This window comes from Littorina saxatilis, linkage group LG2 (assembly GCF_037325665.1).
Source record: "Littorina saxatilis isolate snail1 linkage group LG2, US_GU_Lsax_2.0, whole genome shotgun sequence".
Taxonomy (NCBI): Eukaryota; Metazoa; Mollusca; class Gastropoda; order Littorinimorpha; family Littorinidae; genus Littorina; species Littorina saxatilis.
In genome coordinates this window covers 101,218,093-101,239,615 of record NC_090246.1, presented here as the reverse complement: position 1 = coordinate 101,239,615, position 21,523 = coordinate 101,218,093, and the positions used below count along the sequence as shown (strand labels likewise).

The window sequence follows — 21,523 nt, the reverse complement described above, 5'->3', positions numbered from 1 at the left end:
TTGTTTTGTAAGACTAAAAAGACCTCACATTCAAAGTGTTGAACACGAATTCGGCGTTTTGCAGCTTGATATTCCTTTGTGATTGGTTTCAAAGCTCAACGGTTGATAAACAAACAGAATTATCATGCTAAGAAGCATAAAAAAGGCGTAACTGGAGATATTCGTTTGTTCTGAACATGTTGTATAGGGCTTGTTTGACGTCAATTGCATATCGTTTGTAATGCTTCGCGCACTCTTTGTTGCTTGAAAGCACAATTCAGATGTTAACTTGTGTCATGCTTGTATATTTTGTGTGGTTATGCTGTACTTACAATCTATAAACACAGGTCTAACTTTAAACAACATGATCTAACACGCAAATTAATTTAGTTTTTGAATTTCATTGCCCAGATTTTATTTATAGGCTTACATTTAATGTTGTGAATTTAGATGGTATATCCAAGCATTAAGTTATTGTTTATTATTCCGCTGATTCACACAACGACATGTTATAGAATTCCAACAGGGCATGTTCCAAATAAAGTGTGAACTATGTACATAAAATCTGGATCTCGACTCCAAACATCATGATCATTTGCATATTCTAAGAATAAAAATCAACCAAGAAATGTTTAAAAGTGTGTAGCCATTGTCACAATACCAGTCTTATCTTTTAGTAGTGCACATTCCATCAATAACAACAGCGTTTGCTTCAGGACATGTTTAAACCTTGCCACAATACCAGTCTTATCATACAACACATTATACATTACATCACAGTTCACATCGCCACATACATACATACAACAGGCATACTAAAAGAATGATTTGTCTTTAATGATTAGACAAAATGATAAAATTAAAGGGATTAGATTAAAAGAACGAGATGTTTTACTGTCGCAGTTTGCAGATGACACCACCCTTTACTTAGATGGAAGTAAGGAGTCATTTGTAGAAGCTATACGTACACTTAAACTGTTCGCAAATATATCTGGTTTGAATATGAATTACGATAAAACAAATGTTATTTGGATAGGTAGTAGAAAGAATTCGCATGTTAGATTTTTACAAGATCAAAATTTTTGCTGGAACCCTGGTATTTTTAAGGTCTTGGGTATACATTTTTCGGTTGATTTACAATGTATTGTTCACATTAATTATCAGGATAAACTAAAAGATATTAAAAAGATTTTATATGTATGGGGAAAGAGACATCTTACCCCACTAGGTAAAATAATAGTTATTAAAACCCTTGTATTGTCAAAGATTACACATTTGTTTATGTGTCTGCCCGATCCTGATAGCAACTTATTGAAAGAATTGGATAAGTTGTTATTTGATTTTTTATGGAGTGGTAAAAGAGCAAAAATTAAAAAGACAGTAGTGTGTAAACCCCTTGAAGAAGGGGGGTTAAATATGGTGAATATGTATGTATTTTTGTCAACATTGAAGATCGATTGGATGCGAAAAGTTGTTTGTGGTGATTCATGTTTGAAGACATTTGTTATGGATATGTATCCAGAACTAAATATTGTGAATCTGGTTGGTAGCAATTATATAAAAGTGTTGAAAAATACGGTGAAAAACAAGTTTTGGCAAGATGTGTTAAAGCATTATGAAAAGTTATATGCAAAATGTTTACCTGTTAATATTGATGAATTTTTGTACGAATGTCTTTTTTATAATGATAACATAGTGAGAGGTAAAAGAAGCATTTATTATAAGAGTTGGCATGAAGAAGGAATTGTACACGTGAAACATTTAGTAAATATGGAGGGTAAATATTTGAATTATTAAGAATTTTCTGAATTATTTCCCAATGTTAAAAGTGATATTTTGTTGTATTGTGGAATTGTATCCGCTGTGAAAAGCTATCAGAAGAAATTGAATTTTAAGACATTGAATTGTCAGCATGAATCAGTGGATAGTAGAGTGTGGTCAGTGATAAAAAAAGGAAATCATGTTGTGAAGAAGGCGTTTCTGCAGTCTAACGATATTCCATCCGCGGTTTCAAAATGGAATAGCACCAGTGAAAGTAATATGAATTGGAAATTAATTTTCTTGAAACCCTTTCAAAGTACTGTTGATGTCAGTTTAAGGTGGTTTCAGCTGCGACTCCTACACCGGATTCTACCTTGTAATAAATATTTATATTTATGTAAAATTAAAAATTCAACGCTCTGCACATTTTGCGGGTATCATGAAGAGACAATTTTTCACTTATTTTGGGAATGTATGATTGTTAAAACCTTCTGGATTAAATTGAATAATGTATTGCACAAAGAATGTTTACATTGTGAACATTTGACTTTTTCAAAAGGATTGATAATATTTGGAAATGATGATAATGTGAACACTGATAATGTTTTAGATTTGATTATTCTTTTAGGAAAATATTATATTTATAAATGTAAACTTCAGGGCTCAGTTCCGCTTTTGAATGTTTTTTTGAAAATATTAAAACAAAGATATTACATTGAAAAGAAATTGAATCTTATCAGGAATAGAAATGTTGAATTTTTGTCAGAGTGGTTACCCTATGCGAATATATGTTAGGTTATTGACCAAGGCGAAGTGTCCATTTCAGCTTAACTTTTTGTACAGTTTAAAATTGTAGGTTTTTATAAGATTTTAGGCAAGAGTGTGTGTGTATGTCTTATGTCTGTCTGCTTCACTTATCCTCTTACCTGTCTGTCACCCTGTTACCCTCTCTCTCTCTCTCTCTCTCTCTCTCTCTCTCTCTCTCTCTCTCTCTCTCTCTCTCTCTCTCTCTCTCTCTCTCTCTCTGTCTCTGTCTCTCTCTCTCTCTCTCTTTCTCTCCCTTTTTTTTTATCAGTATTGTCGGTATGTTATATGTCCGTCTGTCGGTTAGGTCCTAATGTTGTATGTCTTGTATACTTGCCATTTACATATTTATTATACATGTTGAAGGATGAATGAAGATACATTGTAGACGGATGCATGTTATGGATTAAAAGCCCCACGATGATGTGCTTGGCAAATACAAAAAAAAAACAAAAAACAAAAAAAAAAGAATGATTTAGAAAAGAGAGAGAAAAAGAGAGAGAAATAGAGAGAGAGGGGGGAAAGTTAAAGAGGCACTGTATAGGACTGTTTGACTACAACAACTACTAAACCCTTAAATAATATTGATTACTACAAGATTCAAGTTTACAACAGAATATATATCAAGATACTTTTAACGAATTAGGGAGGAGGAGTAGAGCCTAGTACTGGACAATTTTCATGAAACCAGGTTAGAATATGGTTGCCAGAGGCGGTCAAACTTATCTTCTGCTAATCCCCCCTTGTACTTTTCCAATAAATATCTACTTTTCAAAAATTTCAAGAATATCGGAAGCATCGGTCTTTCAGAGTTCCATTTACATTTGTAAATATAAAATTTGGCCAATAAAATAATGAAATCTAAGGCTTTATCAGTGAACATATTTTCCTGAACTCCAAACAATACCAACGCTTCCGAAAACCGGAAATTAGTAACATGATAACAACTATTATTTAACAGTTCCTGTAATTCCTGCCAAAACCTGTTAATATGCTGGCAATGCCACATCAAATGATTAATTGTTTCTTCCTCATTGTTACATAACAAACAATTAGAAGATTCAACAATTTTTCTCAGAAATAAGTAGCGGTTTGTGGGCAAAGCCCTATAAATTAACCTCAGCTGGAACCATTTTAGCTGACAATCAACTGTTGTCTTATGACATAAGTAAAAGATCTTGTTCCAGCTGAGGTTATCAAAAATACCATTCCATTTTACCACACCAGCTGGGGCTGAGTCTGCCGCGGCCAAACACGATTGGACACTATGGTTTCCTTCAAATATTATTTTCCATGGTTTTTGCTTTAACAATTCATAGTTTGCCTCCTGTATTACATTTATCTTTTTCTGATATGTCTTAATAGATTTGACCATTCCTGTAAATTTCAAAAAATTAACCTTCAACGTAGGAAATTTTATCTGAAAATCTACAAAATTCAATAGACTGCCATTTTCATTCAGTAAATGACAGACTTGGAAAATACCCCTTTCTGTCCAATCTTTAAAGTATACAGTGTGTTTTCCAATTACAATATTTCTATTATAAAAGATACATCCTGCATTAAACTCACTTACTTCAGTTGGTATACATCTTATGCTTAATTTCTTGAAATGTTTCAATACATCATGCCAAAAAGGATTGTGGATTGATTTCATTAAAGTGTTGGCAAACTCACCCCCTAGTTGCAGCTGTTTATCCAACTCAGGATAGAGACAGAGCGTAAACCTGGTTAAAGGAGATTCGGCATAGAAAACTCTCTTAAGCCAGCTAATTTTCATAGCTGACAAGAAAGTACAAACATTTAACATTTTAACCCACCCTTTTGGTAAGACTGACAAGCACATTTCTTGTTAACTTTACCTTGCTTACCATTCCATAAAAACTGAAAAAACATACCATCAAGTTCTTTCAAAAATATATCGCATGGATCTGGGATATTCATAAATAAGTACGTTAACTTAGACATTGCTAGTGTTTTTAAAACAGTAATTTTACCAAAAGGGGTAAGCTGTCGCTTACTCCACATGTTCTTATCTTTTAGTAGTGCACATTCCATCAATAACAACAGCGTTTGCTTCAGGACATGTTTAAGCCTTGTCACAATACCTGTCTTATCTTTTAGTACAGTGTGCACATTCCATCAATAACAACAGCGTTTGCTTCAGGACATGTTTAAGCCTTGCCACAATACCAGTCTTATCTTTTAGTAGTGCACATTCCATCAATAACAACAGCGTTTGCTTCAGGACATGTTTAAGCCTTGCCACAAAACAGGTCTTATCTATTTCGGGTTGCGTATTCCAATGATAAAAACCCAGAAATGAAACGTTTTAATCGTTATCAAAATTGTGGTTGTTTTGCATATTCCAAGGGTTTCTCAAGCATGCGTTTTCTGTTTTTCTTTTTGGTTTTTGAACCCTTTCAGATTCCGTTGGGGCTTTGCTCAGTTTTTTCTCCTCTTCCCGTGCGTGAGATGCACAGCGTGCAAATTCAAGCAGGATATGTGGCAGACAATGGCCCCTACCGCTAGGTCAGTAGGGCGCCCCTCTGAGATACAGGATCGTCACAACAAATAGAGCGGCCACAGTTCAAGGTGACCCAGCCGCTTTCACCAAACTCTCAGTGCTTTGGCTTTGCGCTTTGTTTATGTACATCCTCACAGCATGTATAGTTTTCCAGAAGAAGAACAAATCTAAATTTCACTGTAGTTTTTAATTCCTCGTTGTAGAGTCTCTTTCCTTCTTCCTGCGTCTCCATCTTATTGTTAATTATTTTTCTGATGCCCTTGAGCTTTCCTCCTTATGCTTCGTTTTCGAGAGCTTCAGCATTTTTTCTTTTTTTTTTCTTTTTTTTCTGTTTTGTTTTGTTTGCTTGTTTGCTTTAGCGCTGCTTTAGCCTTAGCGTTTAGTTTTTCGCACGGTCACTTTTAGTGACTTTTATGCTGGACATTTGATAAACGATACCTTTCTTTCCGTGAAGGCCGTTTTCTAAATCACCGCGGACACGTGCGGGTTCATAGGGCAGGGGCATTATTTTATATATCAAAAGTCACAAGCTTGGTTTCTCATTGTGCATAGTGGAAAACATAGTTTGCTGTATCAACTTGGTTACTGACACGTGTGTAAATCGGCCAAATTAATTTATTTTAATAAAGAACGTTCCCAGTCAGGCTCTTGAGTTTTGGTATATGTCCAAGTGAAGCGATGACGTTGATGTTGTCCTTGATTGACACTGAAGTTGTCCTTGATTGACACTGATGTTGTCCTTGATTGACACTGATGTTGTCCTTGATTGACACTGATGTTGTCCTTGATTGACACTGATGTTGTCCTTGATTGACACTGAAGTTGTCCTTGATTGACACTGATGTCCTTGATTGACACTGATGTTGTCCTTGATTGACACTGAAGTTGTCCTTGATTGACACTGAAGTTGTCCTTGATTGACACTGATGTTGTCCTTGATTGACACTGAAGTTGTCCTTGATTGACACTGATGTTGTCCTTGATTGACACTGATGTCCTTGATTGACACTGATGTTGTCCTTGATTGACACTGAAGTTGTCCTTGATTGACACTGAAGTTGTCCTTGATTGACACTGATGTTGTCCTTGATTGACACTGAAGTTGTCCTTGATTGACACTGATGTTGTCCTTGATTGACACTGATGTCCTTGATTGACACTGATGTTGTCCTTGATTGACACTGAAGTTGTCCTTGATTGACACTGAAGTTGTCCTTGATTGACACTGATGTTGTCCTTGATTGACACTGAAGTTGTCCTTGATTGACACTGATGTTGTCCTTGATTGACACTGATGTCCTTGATTGACACTGATGTTGTCCTTGATTGACACTGAAGTTGTCCTTGATTGACACTGAAGTTGTCCTTGATTGACACTGATGTTGTCCTTGATTGACACTGAAGTTGTCCTTGGGGGCGGGGATATAGCTCAGTTGGTAGCGCGCTGGATTTGTATTCAGTTGGCCGCTGTCAGCGCGAGTTCGATCCCAGGTTCGGCGGAAATTTATTTCACAGAGTCAACTTTGTGTGCAGACTCTCTTCGGTGTCCGAACCACCCCCCGTGTATACTAAATTGGGTGTGCACGTTAAAGATCCCACGATTGACAAAAGGGTCTTTCCTGGCAAAATTGCTTAGGCACAGTTAATAATTGTCTACCATATATAAATACTCGTGTGACTTGGAATAAGGCCGTGAAAGGTAAATATGCGCCGACATGGCTGCTATCTACTGGCCGTATAAAATTTCATCTCACACGGCATCTCTGCAGAGCGCCTAGAACTGTACCCACGGAATATGCGCGATATAAGCTTCATTGATTGATTGATTGATTGATTGACACTGATGTTGTCCTTGATTGACACTGATGTCCTTGATTGACACTGATGTTGTCCTTGATTGACACTGAAGTTGTCCTTGATTGACACTGATGTTGACTTCGCGAAGTCTTTTGACCAAAAATGAAGTTTCAAGTCTTCGTGCAGCCAGTTTTGGGGAGAAGATTTCGCGAAGTCGACTTGGCCCAATGATGTTGAGGCCTCCTCCCGCCAGACAGGCCATAGACACATCTGCTTTGGTGTACATGTTCGCTTGTAAACGTGAGAAGGAGACTATCTGCAAGGATCTGTCTGTGTGCTTTGGTGTACATGTTCGCTTGTAAACGTGAGAAGGAGGCTATCTGCAAGGATCTGTCTGGGTGCTTTGGTGTACATGTTCGCTTGTAAACGTGAGAAGGAGGCTATCTGCAAGGATCTGTCTGGGTGCTTTGGTGTACATGTTCGCTTGTAAACGTGAGAAGGAGGCTATCTGCAAGGATCTGTCTGGGTGCTTTGGTGTACATGTTCGCTTGTAAACGTGAGAAGGAGGCTATCTGCAAGGATCTGTCTGGGTGCTTTGGTGTACATGTTCGCTTGTAAACGTGAGAAGGAGGCTATCTGCAAGGATCCGTCTGTGTGCTTTGGTGTACATGTTCGCTTGTAAACGTGAGAAGGAGGATATCTGCAAGGATCTGTCTGTGTGCTTTGGTGTAGGCTTTCTGCTTCCCCTTCTCGAAATATCACAATAACAAATGTTGTGAATTGTCTGCAATGGTGTGCTAGTTTAGACTTCCAACTTGTCTGCCCTTGGATTTTGTAAGTGGAGAACACAGCTTTTGCAATAGATGAACCGGTAAGTTGATAGTCTTGTTTCTGTTGTTGTAACGACTAGTTTCAATCATGCTTGAGAAACCTTTGTAGGAAGAACGCTTTGGGACAAATGTAATGTATTACACATGTAACGGAGAGAACAATTTGATATATATATATATAAGTGGTCTCTGGTACCAACTACATTTTTCCGTCATTCTGGAAAAATCAATGAGGACTTTGTAAGAAAGTGTGTATACTTTGCTGGCAAAAAAGTCAGAGAGGTTCAGGAAGTCGATTTTACCGTCTTTGGAGCTACTGTAAGTGTATAAAGAAAGGCATGCAAGATGGAAACACGCATACTTGTCTCTCCAAGTCACACTTACACACAGACTCATTTACACACAGACAGACATATATAAGCCTACATGCAGAGATACATGCTTGCGTGCGCACTCTCTCTCTCTCTCTCTCTCTCTCTCTCTCTCTCTCTCTCTCTCTCTCTCTCTCTCTCTCTCTCTCTCTCTCTCTCTCTTTTTTTTATGTTTTGTATAAAGGACAGGTTGGAAGAATAGGCTTTGCCTAAAACCTTTATCCTTTTGTAATAAAGTTCTGAGTCTGAGTCTCTCTCTCTCTCTCTCTCTCTCTCTCTCTCTCTCTCTCTCTCTCTCTCTTTCTCTCTCTCTCTCTCTCTTCTCTCTCTCTCTCTCTCTCTCTCTCTCTCTCTCTCTCTCTCTCTCTCTCTCTCACACACACACACTCTCACTAATGTGCAAAACAAAGTTCCATTCCTGACAAAAGAGAGAAAAAGAATAAAATAAAATAATTGCCAACAAAACTACGAGAATGCTTCAACCGTGACTGGTAATTTCCGTTTAAGTGGTTAGCTAAGAAAAGGCTTAACGTTAGAGTGCGCTGCAGTAAAATGGATTAGGCAGATTATTTTAAGTTATTTTTGCAAGTGTTTTTCTTCTTCTTTTTATTAGATCGTCAGCAGAAAACTAATGCTTTTAGATGCACTTAGATATCGCATGTAACCTTTTTTTAAACACTAATACTCAGTTGATATAACTCATTAAAGTTGTAAATGTTTGATGACTATGCTGTTAACTTTACGAGATATATAACTCGATAATCTGATGTAAACTGCATGCAGGATTTTGGTACCAGACTACAGAATATACCTCACGTATTTTACTTTAAATGAAAGCTTACCTTGCTTTGACTTATAACTGTACGTGCTAACTGTACCTTGATTAGATCACTGTCACTGTATTGTATGCTTGCGCCGCAAACTTATACTTATGTGTGTTTTGTACTATAGTACTGAGTGCTACTTTTATTCAAATTGTAATATGTGTTAAAGTGCTTATTTTGATTTCACTCTCTAGATACTATGTTGCCATGCTAATTTTCATATACGCCTGTGTCGTTATCATGAAATATCCTGGATTCCGTTTGCTACCATGACCATTGTCAGCAAATGTAATGTAGTTATTGTGTTTGGGTTCAGGGCTGAGGTGCAAGAAGCCAAACTGGGTGCAACCCAAACGGGTGGTACTCAGCCGCGGGCTTTGATTGGTTGAAATTAAGATTTGTTGTGATTTCAACCAATCAGACCCCGCGGATTGTTTCCACCCAGTTGGGTGGCACTCATTTTTGCTTCATGCACCTGAGCTCTGACCGCCCACTTGCACTTTAACGCTGTTATCCTGTTATTATACAGCTGTCGGCTTCAAATAAACCTAGATTTTGTACTCAATTACTGTAAGATTTCACACAATCATCATTATTCAATGTATAACATTACCATCAAGTGCATGTTGTATATACAGGGTGGTCAAAAAAGCGCACTATTTTCTTTTTGATTTCATTTTTGACTGCAAAGAGAGATTGAGAAAATGTGTTCACCAAACAAGAGCAGAATGATGGGAGATTGTGTCTTGCAAATTTGGTAAAAACTGGTCTGCGGTAGTTTTCTTTCTTTTATTTAATGGCCATTTCACGGTTAACAGTCCGCTGTCTTTACTGGCAAGTTAATTCGACAGAAGATGGTCAGTGCAATCTGATTTTCTGCTCGCGTGCCACATTTATTCCGGTCGAGCGAGGGTAGTGTCACAGTCTCAAAGCTCGTGATCGTCTTAATGCACATTTGATGCTCTTTTTGCGTTCAGTGGTTTGGGCTATGAGCACTGGTTTATATAGTCAGAGGTATATTGTGAAGCTTAAAAACATCTGCCATTGAACTTGTCTTGTCAGTCACTTGCCTGGTCAGTCACCAGTCTGGTCAGTCACTTGCCTGGTCAGTCACCGGTCTGGTCAGTCACCTGTCTGGTCAGTCACTTGCCTGGTCAGTCACTTGCCTGGTCAGTCACCTGTCTGGTCAGTCACTTGCCTGGTCAGTCACCTGTCTGGTCAGTCTCCTGTCTGGTCAGTCACCTGTCTGGTCAGTCACCTGTCTGGTCAGTCACCAGTCTGGTCAGTCACCTGTCTGGTCAGTCACTTGCCTGGTCAGTCACCTGTCTGGTCAGTCACCTGTCTGGTCAGTCACCTGTCTGGTCAGTCACCAGTCTGGTCAGTCACCTGTCTGGTCAGTCACCAGTCTGGCCAGTCACTTGCCTAGTCAGTCACCAGTCTGGTCGCTGCAAGGTCATCGTTGCTCTGAATCGAGACGCAGAAAAAAATATGTTTGCGTCTCAGCTACAGTTATTAGTTTTCTCTTTTGGCCTTGCCTTCTGACGTCCACAGCTTACAGATGATTATTATTTGTTTTCATTTTGTTCTCTCTCGTTCTTCTTTGTTGTTTGTTTGTTTGTTTGTCCGTGTGATTGTTTGTTTGTTTGTTTGTTTCCTTCTTCAACTGTCGTTAATTCTGCGAAGAGTTCAATCGGTGCCTCTACATAGAATCCGTTTCTTTCTGGAGTTCTCCTGTTTGTATGTTTTTTAAACATTGACAACTGCAGGATCTCAAATTCTGCAGACCTCACACCACAATGTCTGCGTCTTCTCAATTCGCCCAATATGTTAATGTTTGCACTTTTAGTTGTCCCCGTCTCTGCCTAGTTATTTTTCAATTGTTTCTGTCTTCTGGAAAGTGGCCGTGGCGTGCATTTCGAGTTATCATGTCCCGTACAGTTTAGAAATCAAGAAAAGATACATGTATGTCAATACATTCAGGGTTACATGAACAGATTATGCTGACGTTACATGTGGGTTTGGCTCGCGTGGCTTGCCTCACAGAACTGAATGCCTGTCAAGTTTCGCTTGTGGTTGAAGTTTACGTCAAGAGTTCCTGCAGTTCTTCCATTTCTTCGAGTTTCTCAATTTTCCGGCATGTTCTTGTCCATCTATGTTTCTTTTTTGCAAAAGATAGTTTCATCTATCCGAAATTCAGTTTATTTATGTATTTCTCCGTACGTATGGGATGTTTTTGTTTTCTTCCTCTTGTGACTCATCTCACACGAAAGGTTGCTACTCATCTCATACTAAAAAGTTGTAACTCATCTCTACCCACACGACTCATTTTCTTCTTTTTTTTCTTCCCTTGCAGATTCCGCCAGGGGTTTCTGCAGTTATTTCACTTCCTTTCCTTCTACTTTCTATATAGATGTCTGCTGTATGAAGTCAGCTTGCGATATATGCCTCATTCCACACTCATCCTCAATTCTTTTGTTCTACTTTCTAACTCACAGCGAAATAAAATCAGCTTGCGACATTCCACACTATCTATAATCCCCAATCGTAATGACTCTCTTCGTGGTTTTTTCCCCGCAGATTCCGCCAAGGGTTTCTGCAGTTTATTTGCTCCCTTTTGTTCCACTTTCTAAATGTCAGCTTGCGATATATGACTCATTCCACACTATTTTATCCTCCCCATAATTATTCTCTTCGTGTTTTATTCCCGCACAGATTCCGTCAAGGGTTGGTGCACTTCTTTTGCTTCCTTTCTGTCACGTTTCAATATATCACTCAAGGTGATTATGAACCGGTTAATTACTACTAATTAACTAACCACACCACGATCCACTCTCGCAGGCATACAATTAAATAGAGTCAACAAAAGTATAAGTTTCAGACGCCTGTTTATGTATAAACTCTCCACCTCCCTCGAGCCTTCACTCAAAATATGTTCCTTTTACGTTCTCAACACGTAAAAAACCAGTGTTCACTGACAAAATGCCAGTACTATGTAGAAAATTATAGTAACACGCTGAACCCGTGTAAATACAGTCGAAATGAGAATGTTCTGTTCGAAAAGCTCTAGTTCGTGCAGGTGTCACACACCCCACGTTGTCACTACTCCAATGAAATCATAGATACGAAAAGACAACGGTGGTCAACGGGGTGCGTACGACATGGTGCACTTAGCTTTATCTCTGCTGCTGCTGCTTAGCCGGTATGCTGGTTAGTCGGTTCGCTGGTTAGCCGGTCCGCTGGTTAGCCGGTTCGCTGGTTAGCCGGTCCGCTGGTTAGCCGGTCTCCTGGTTAGCCGGTCTCCTGGTTAGCGTAGCCTCAACAGTTCCCGCCAGAGTCAGCCGTGCCGATGTTACGGGAACGTAACGAACGAACGAAACGAACGAACGAAGGAAGGCTGCAAACAGAAAGCATCGGTGCACTAAACATGTCAGCTACCCCTCACCCACCACCTTAAAACATGTCATCTTTAAATATCTCATCGAGCACGTGGGCCTGCACAAAACTGACTTTTTACAACAACAAAACAGCCATTTTCCGTCCTTCTCTCCCTATCTGCAAAAACCATATACAGATTAGTATTTTAGCGTCACAGAGAGTAAATTATGCGCTAACCTGGAAAGAACAACAGAGAGTATTTCATTCCACAACACAGACTCATCAACAGCGTTAAATAATGATTTATTACCTCAAAAGCCTATGATTGTAACTCTCAATGGAAGCAAAGTCCGCCTCCTCCCTGGAACAGTCTCTGTTCGTCAACAGTGACCCAAAACGTCCAGAACCCCTTGTCGAATCCTTATGCGAAAGCCATCGCCGACGAAGGAAATGTGACGACTTGTCCTCAGCAAAATACGTGGCAGAGGAAAGGAATAACTTGTGGAAGTTCCCCTAGAGTGCCGAATATGATACTCGGTGAAAAACCATCATACTCTAGTAACTGTGTGTTAGGTCCTTCCCCTTCTGCCGCTGGGTGTCAAGTGTGTCGTCCTTGAGTCTCTGACCGACCACCTAGCCAAATACACGTGACTGACCTTGTCACAAAACCAGTCCAGCTATACACAATTCTGCCTCCCAAGCAGAAAAAGACACGAGAAACTCAATCCGTGAAAATCCCGTGTGCGCTGTCAGCAAAAAACCGTCAGCCCTATGATAGCAGAAACCTCCACTGTGAAACTCGTGCGATACAAAGCATCCGTGCTCGTTGAAAACCGTCAGCAAACTCTGCTGTAACCCAATATCACGCACAGGCGCTTTCTATCATACATTGACCCAGAACAGGCACTCCACTGAGTGACGCTTTCTTGGTCTCTGTCACCCGATCGTGACACACCTCCCCTCTTCAAGACGAAACCTCGGTTTCGCTCACAGTCATGTTCTCCTCTACAGCCCGAGAGAGAAAGTTAGCTCCAACATTGTTGGCGCCCGGAATGACGCGTACCGTGAATTGGTACGGTTGGAGAATCAACGCCCAGCGCATAAGTCTGGCGTTTGCCAACCTTGCAACCTGAAGATATTGCAGAGGTTGATGGTCCGTCTCCAGACAGAAAGGTCGTCCGTAAGAACGAGCAACCCCTCGTTTCACCCCTGATGACTGCAACCTTCTCTGTCTTCTTGTCTTTGTTCTTCTGGTCTTTGTTCTTCTCCCCGTAGGCTGTCCTCTCTATGTAGGCGCGCAGCAGGTTGGCGTGGTACAGGCGTGCTTTCCCGTGCATCATGATCCTGTAGTCGTTCTGGCCCACCCTCGCTGTCACCTCAAAAGGTCCTTGCCACTGCAGTTGTAGCTTGTTGTGTTTGACAGGTAGAAGTAGCAACACCCGTTCTCCAATCTTGAAGCTGCGCGGCCGTGCCTTGCGGTCGAACCCTCGCGCATAACGCTGTGCTGCTCTTCCCAGGTTCTCTTGAGCCAGTTTGCAGGTCTCTTCAATCCTGTTCCTGAGTTCTACTATGTAGGTCGCTGTCGTCTGCACCTCCTCGTCAGCTTCTACGTCCGTCCAAGCCTGACGCAGGATAGCCATGGGACCGCGTACCTGTCTGCCGTACAACAACTCAAATGGGGAAAAGCCCAAGCTCTCCTGAGGAACCTCGCGGTATGCAAAAAGCAATGCTGGGATGTACCTGTCCCACGTGCGTGGTTTCTCCTGAGCTAGTTTCCTCAGCATGGTCTTCAAGGTGCCATTGAACCTCTCCACCAGTCCGTTGCACTGAGCATGGTAAGGAGTGGTGAAGTGCTGCTCCAGTGATAGCAGTCGTGCTGCCTCCGCCATCACTCCTCCCGTGAACTGCGTGCCTCTGTCGGTGAGTACCTCTGATGGAATTCCCAGCCGGGACCACATAGTAACCAGAGCCTCAGCTACTCGCGTGGCTTCAATCGATTTCAGAGGGATCGCCTCTGGGTATCGAGTAGCGTAGTCCACCATGGTCAAAATGTATCTGTTTCCGTCCTCAGACGCAGGCAAGATGGGCCCGATGATGTCCACTGCGACCCGACGAAAGGGTTCGTCGATGAGCGGCATCTTCTCCAAGGGGACCTTCCTCACCCTTCCTTTGGCCACCACCTTCTGGCACTTATCGCAGGACGCACAGAAACGTCGGACATCCGTGCAGATGCCTGGCCAGTAAAAGTGGCGCCAGACACGATCCGTGGTCTTCTTGGTACCAAGATGACCTCCCAGAATCGAGTCGTGTGCCGTTGCCATGACACCCTCGCGAAACTCGCGAGGCACGACAACCTGTTTGAATGTACCTTCTTGGTTGCTGAACTCACGGTAGAGCAACTTCTTGTCCCTGAGGAACTTTGACCTCCCATGCTTCCCGCTCAGCTTCACCTTCCCCGACTTCGCGTGCTCCCGAGGAGTAGCTAAGGTCGGGTCAGAATCCTGAGCCTTCGCGAGAAGCGCGGGGGTCACGTTCCCCAGGGCAGCTCGTGCAGCAGGTAGGGGTTTGAGAGGTTTGTCCTCTCGCTCCGCCTGTGCCCGCGTGAGCACTGAAATGACGTCGGGAGACCGATAAACGGGAACCTCCCTGGTGACGCCGTCCACAAACTGAACCCGGTTTCCAATGAGCAGGTCGCATGGAGGATCGTCCATGACGACGGCCACAATGGTCCCCGTGAACAACGGGGTTACGACCTTGATCACTGCCGTGTTCAAGTCGTAAGCGTGAGATGCCTCGGCCATTCTCACCCTGATGCTGTCTCCTGTGTAGGCCATAGCTGGAACTAGACTCGCCCGAACCACTATCATGTCTGCCCCTGTGTCCCGCAGACCTTCGCCCTTCACTCCGTTAACGTAGACGTTGCAGTGGGGCTGGAAATGTTTCCTGGAGCACGGAACGCAGAGTTGTGGGATGGTGCATGAGCTCGTGACGTCCCTGAACTCCTCACTGCCAACGAAGTGAACGCCCTTCTGGTCAGCCTGTCTCTTGTGGCAGTCCTTCTTCACGTGGCCCCGCTTGTTGCAGTAGTAACACTGGATGTCAGTTCTGGAACTCGATCCCTTGTGTCCCTGATCGTCCTTCCCGTCCTTGGGTCCTGAAGAACCCGAATTTCCCGTTTTTCCTGGCCGTGAGCCTGAAGATTTGCCGGAGATCGCCTGGGCGTCCTCGTGCACTCTGATCCAGTCGGCTGCCTCCTGAGTAGTCTTGGGCTGGTGCTCCTGCACGAAGGTCACCACCTCAGGTCGCAGGCTGGACATCAGTTGTTCCATGACTATGAGGTCGGCAAGGTCGTTGACGGTCCAGTCCTTTTCGGCCATCTCCACCCAGCGCCGCAGGTAGAGGTTAAGGCGTGCCACAAACTGATGACTCAGCTCGCCGCTCAGTCTCTTGCTGTTACGCAGACGTCGTCTGTAGGCTTCAGCAGTCAGGTTAAAGCGCTGGAGTAACGCCTTCTTAAGTGCCTGATAGTCTCTCGCCTCGTCGTCCTCCAAAGCGTTGTAGAGCTGCAATGCGCGTCCCTTTAAGCAGGTGCTAAGGCGGCTAGCCCACGTGGCCTCTTCCCACTTCTGGTCAGATGCAATGCGCTCAAACCGGCGTAAAAAGTCGTCGAGCTCGTCCTTGTCATCGTCGAACGTCGGCAGTCTCGCACGGTCGGCAACAAACGTCGGCGCGCTAGCCTGAGTGAGCGTACCCTTCTCGGCCTGTAGCCTAGCTAGCTCTAGCTGGTGATCGCGATCCGCCTGTTCCTTCCGGTCTAGTCTGTCACGTTCGTCTTTCTTTTCCTGTCTGTCAAGTTCGGCCTGTCGTTCCTGTCTCTCAAGCTCGTCTTTCTTATCCTGTCGGTCACGTTCGGCCTGTCGTTCTCTTTCTTGTCTGTCACGTTCGGCCTGTCGTTCGGCCTGTCGTTCTCTTTCTTGTCTGTCACGTTCTCTTTCTTGTCTGTCCAGTTCGTCCTTCTTTTCCTGTCTGTCTCGTTCGTCTTTCTCTTTCTTGTCCTGTCTGTCACGTTCGGCCTGTCGTTCTTGTCTGTCAAGCTCTTCTTTTCTCGTCTGTCGCTCTATGTCTTCCCTACGTTCCAGCTCCTTGCGTTTAAGCAAACTACGCGCTCTAACGCGTGCGTCACGCTCTGTCTGTTCCTCACTGCCAGGAGTCTCGAAAGTTATTCTCCTCGTCGGAGATCCCCCTGTAGCCATGGTTAGTTTTAGCAAAGCTTTATCACAAAAGTAAGTCTAACGCAGCTATAGCTAGAATACGCGGTGACGAAAGCGGTGGATACAAAAATCCAGCAACCGGAAAATGCAGAAGAAAAATCCAAACGGTGTAGAACAAATCGCGTAGCCTACTTTATGGCTGCTTTCTGCGGTGAAACAAAGTGTTTCCCACAGCCGTGGCCTACTTTATCGGCTGCTTTTTGCGGTGAAACAGAGTGTTTCCCACAGCCTTGGTTAGGACAGAAGTCCTCGGACCCTTCCCCCCCAAAATTCCAACAAAGTCAAAATATGGAGAAAAATCCAAGTAAAACAAGACGGTAGAAAATGTAACCTGTTACGGAATGCGAAACAACAATGTAGAGAAAACTGAGTAAAACGAATAACAAATCCGCTAACCCCGCTCAGCTCTCTGCAACGGAAAACTCTGAACGTACAACAACAAAGATTCACAAACAAAGGAAAGGGAGATAATCACAGTTAGCGCATACAATAACTCACAAATTACAATTTACATTTCCTGCAAGATGTGAATCGCTTAAGGTGTGGTATATGATCAAAACTATACAAAAAAGGGTAGCACCAAGCAGAAAATAAGTCGAGCACTGACGAGATTATCTGCTCTTAGTTCTCCTTAATTGGTGGGTCTTTATCAGTTGGAAATTAACTGAGTAAATCCCGGCTTGGCCCCCACGTGTCACGTTTCAATATATCACTCAAGGTGATTATGAACCGGTTAATTACTACTAATTAACTAACCACACCACGATCCACTCTCGCAGGCATACAATTAAATAGAGTCAACAAAAGTATAAGTTTCAGACGCCTGTTTATGTATAAACTCTCCACCTCCCTCGAGCCTTCACTCAAAATATGTTCCTTTTACGTTCTCAACACGTAAAAAACCAGTGTTCACTGACAAAATGCCAGTACTATGTAGAAAATTATAGTAACACGCTGAACCCGTGTAAATACAGTCGAAATGAGAATGTTCTGTTCGAAAAGCTCTAGTTCGTGCAGGTGTCACACACCCCACGTTGTCACTACTCCAATGAAATCATAGATACGAAAAGACAACGGTGGTCAACGGGGTGCGTACGACATGGTGCACTTAGCTTTATCTCTGCTGCTGCTGCTTAGCCGGTATGCTGGTTAGTCGGTTCGCTGGTTAGCCGGTCCGCTGGTTAGCCGGTTCGCTGGTTAGCCGGTCCGCTGGTTAGCCGGTCTCCTGGTTAGCCGGTCTCCTGGTTAGCGTAGCCTCAACAGTTCCCGCCAGAGTCAGCCGTGCCGATGTTACGGGAACGTAACGAACGAACGAAACGAACGAACGAAGGAAGGCTGCAAACAGAAAGCATCGGTGCACTAAACATGTCAGCTACCCCTCACCCACCACCTTAAAACATGTCATCTTTAAATATCTCATCGAGCACGTGGGCCTGCACAAAACTGACTTTTTACAACAACAAAACAGCCATTTTCCGTCCTTCTCTCCCTATCTGCAAAAACCATATACAGATTAGTATTTTAGCGTCACAGAGAGTAAATTATGCGCTAACCTGGAAAGAACAACAGAGAGTATTTCATTCCACAACACAGACTCATCAACAGCGTTAAATAATGATTTATTACCTCAAAAGCCTATGATTGTAACTCTCAATGGAAGCAAAGTCCGCCTCCTCCCTGGAACAGTCTCTGTTCGTCAACAGTGACCCAAAACGTCCAGAACCCCTTGTCGAATCCTTATGCGAAAGCCATCGCCGACGAAGGAAATGTGACGACTTGTCCTCAGCAAAATACGTGGCAGAGGAAAGGAATAACTTGTGGAAGTTCCCCTAGAGTGCCGAATATGATACTCGGTGAAAAACCATCATACTCTAGTAACTGTGTGTTAGATCCTTCCCCTTCTGCCGCTGGGTGTCAAGTGTGTCGTCCTTGAGTCTCTGACAGACCACCTAGCCAAATACACGTGACTGACCTTGTCACCAAACCAGTCCAGCTATACACAATTCTGCCTCCCAAGCAGAAAAAGACACGAGAAACTCAATCCGTGAAAATCCCGTGTGCGCTGTCAGCAAAAAACCGTCAGCCCTATGATAGCAGAAACCTCCACTGTGAAACTCGTGCGATACAAAGCATCCGTGCTCGTTGAAAACCGTCAGCAAACTCTGCTGTAACCCAATATCACGCACAGGCGCTTTCTATCATACATTGACCCAGAACAGGCACTCCACTGAGTGACGCTTTCTTGGTCTCTGTCACCCGATCGTGACACTTTCTTTCTACTTTTTAAATCTCTGCGAAATAAATTCAGCTTTTGGTATTATGATTATAATATAATTATATAGTAATTATGTATCTGCCTCATTCGACACTATCTATCATTCTCACCCTATAATACATACATATAATACATACGTGAACATATATGTTTTATGTTTTATGTGTGTTGTCCTTTTGTCCAATTGTTGTTATAATCGTTTACAGGCAGGCAGGGTGTTCCGAAGAAAATTTTCCATTTTATGTAACATTTGAATCGATAATAAAGTGTTATTGTTGTTATTGTTATTGTTATTAGTATAATTAATCTCTTCGTGTTGTATTCCCGCACAGATTCCGCCAAGGGTTCCTGCAGTTCTTCTGCTTCTGCCCGTGCCCGCCGTGCCGCAAGGCGCTGCGCATGAACCAGAATGACCGCGGCTTCTACTCCACGCGCATGAGCATGACAAACACGGAGAAGCTTGACTGCAACGGCTCCCTGATGCACACCACCTTGGAGAGCATGGAGGACACCAACTCCACGCCCACCGCCAGCATGTACCGCATGCACCCCATTTCCCAGGCCAAGATCACGGACGGCAACAGCTTCGACGACTGAGGCGGTGGTGGAGGCTGTGCCTGTGGTTGTGGAGGTGGAGGAGGACCAATAGATTATAAAGGACGATGAGACTAAATGGAAGGAGGTTTGGGTGGAGAAGGACGAACCAGAGGTGGTTGTGGTTGTGGTTGTGGAGGTGGTGGAGGAGCAATAGACTGTAAAGGACGATGAGACTAAATGGAAGGAGGTTTGGGTGGTGAAGGACAAACCAGAGGTGGGAGGTGGTTGTGGTTGTGGTTGTGGAGGTGGTGGAGGAGCAATAGACTGTAAAGGACGATGAGACTAAATGGAAGGAGGTTTGGGTGGTGAAGGACGAACCAGAGGTGGGAGGTGGCTGTGGTTGTGGTTGTGGAAGAAAAAAATGGAGGAGGAGCAATAAATTATAAAGGACGAAGAGGATGAGAAATTGAAGGAGGTCTGAGCGGTGAAGGGGGAGGCTGAGAGGGTAGAGTAGCATAAAGAGATGGAGGAGATAGAGTAGACCAGCATAAAGAGATGGAGGAGATAGAGTAGACCAGCATAAAGAGATGGAGGAGATAGAGTAGACCAGCATCACAACTCGGAGTAAGAAGAGAAAACAGTCTTCTTTTTCTTTGATTTTTGTGAATAAGGTTTGATTGGTGAAGGGCGAACAAGAAGGGGGTGGGTTGAAGAAGGAGGTAGAGGGGAAGAAAGAGGGGGGGGGGTGGACCCGACCAGCATAGGGCCTGGCCATTCTTCGGTCTTGCGCGTACGATCTTTACGATAAAGAAGAGGACGTAGAGGCGGTGAGGTCGATCAGCACAGGATCTCAGAGAATTGGCCATTCTTCGGTGTTGTGCTTGCAACCTTTTGAGCAGGAAGACAATTTGATTTGGGTTTTTTAGGGAAAGACAACGGGGAAGTGGAGTAGGAGGGGAAAGGAGGTAGATCAAGGACGGGTTGATGAAGCGGGGATGGGGATGTGGTGACAAGGAGGTAGATCAAGGACGGGTTGATGAAGCGGGGATGGGGATGTGGGGACAAGGAGGTAGATCAAAGACGGGTTGATGAAGCGGGGATGGGGATGTGGGGACAAGGAGGTAGATCAAAGACGGGTTGATGAAGCGGGGATGGGGATGTGGGGACAAGGAGGTAGATCAAAGACGGGTTGATGAAGCGGGGATGGGGATGTGGGGACAAGGAGGTAGATCAAAGACGGGTTGATGAAGCGGGGATGGGGATGTGGGGACAAGGAGGTAGATCAAAGACGGGTTGATGAAGCGGGGATGGGGATGTGGGGACAAGGAGGTAGATCAAGGACGGGTTGATGAAGCGGGGATGGGGATGTGGTGACAAGGAGGTAGATCAAGGACGGGTTGATGAAGCGGGGATGGGGATGTGGGGACAAGGAGGTAGATCAAAGACGGGTTGATGAAGCGGGGATGGGGATGTGGGGACAAGGAGGTAGATCAAAGACGGGTTGATGAAGCGGGGATGGGGATGTGGGGACAAGGAGGTAGATCAAGGACGGGTTGATGAAGCGGGGATGGGGATGTGGTGACAAGGAGGTAGATCAAGGACGGGTTGATGAAGCGGGGATGGGGATGTGGTGACAAGGAGGTAGATCAAGGACGGGTTGATGAAGCGGGGATGGGGGTGTGGGGACAAGGATTAGAAAGAAGTCGGTCGGGTTTGGCAAGATGACAGTGATGGCAAGATGACAGTGATGGCAAGATGACAGTGATGGGAAGAAGAAAATTGGAAGGCATCTGTTCGACCAGAGATAGAGACTATGCGTTCTGACCATCCTTGATCTCCGCGTGTCGTTTGATTGAACAGTGGAAAGTGTCCCGTTGTTCAGCAAAGTATCGAGGACCATGTGTAGGCTATTCGGAGGTCATACATCTGCATGGCGTTTTTAGTGCCAAGGGTGTCCAACGACCCTACCCACACTCTTCACCACCACCGCCCAGCTCCCTCCCTCCCCCGAGTCATCAGCTAGGCAAAACAAAGAGCTTGGATCATGTGTCATGGACCATTCGTGGGTCATATGTACACATGATCGTTTAGACCAGGGGGGGGAAAGCTTTTTTGCCGGGATATCCACTGAGCCACCCTCTAACGGAGCCAAGAACATTCGTCATTCATCGA

General features: G+C 43.7%; 1 protein-coding gene across 1 annotated transcript in view; it reads left to right on the top strand.

The window, feature by feature from the left end:
- The window catches only part of LOC138960362 (tachykinin-like peptides receptor 99D), a 313,550-nt gene extending 293,509 nt beyond the window's left edge, over positions 1–20,041 (top strand). The window contains exon 5 of the mRNA XM_070332255.1: positions 19,147–20,041. Within this exon, the coding sequence (XP_070188356.1) occupies positions 19,147–19,411 (265 nt within the window). The 3' untranslated portion in view covers positions 19,412–20,041. The remainder of the gene's footprint in view (positions 1–19,146) is intronic.
- Positions 20,042–21,523: the final 1,482 nt, after the last annotated feature.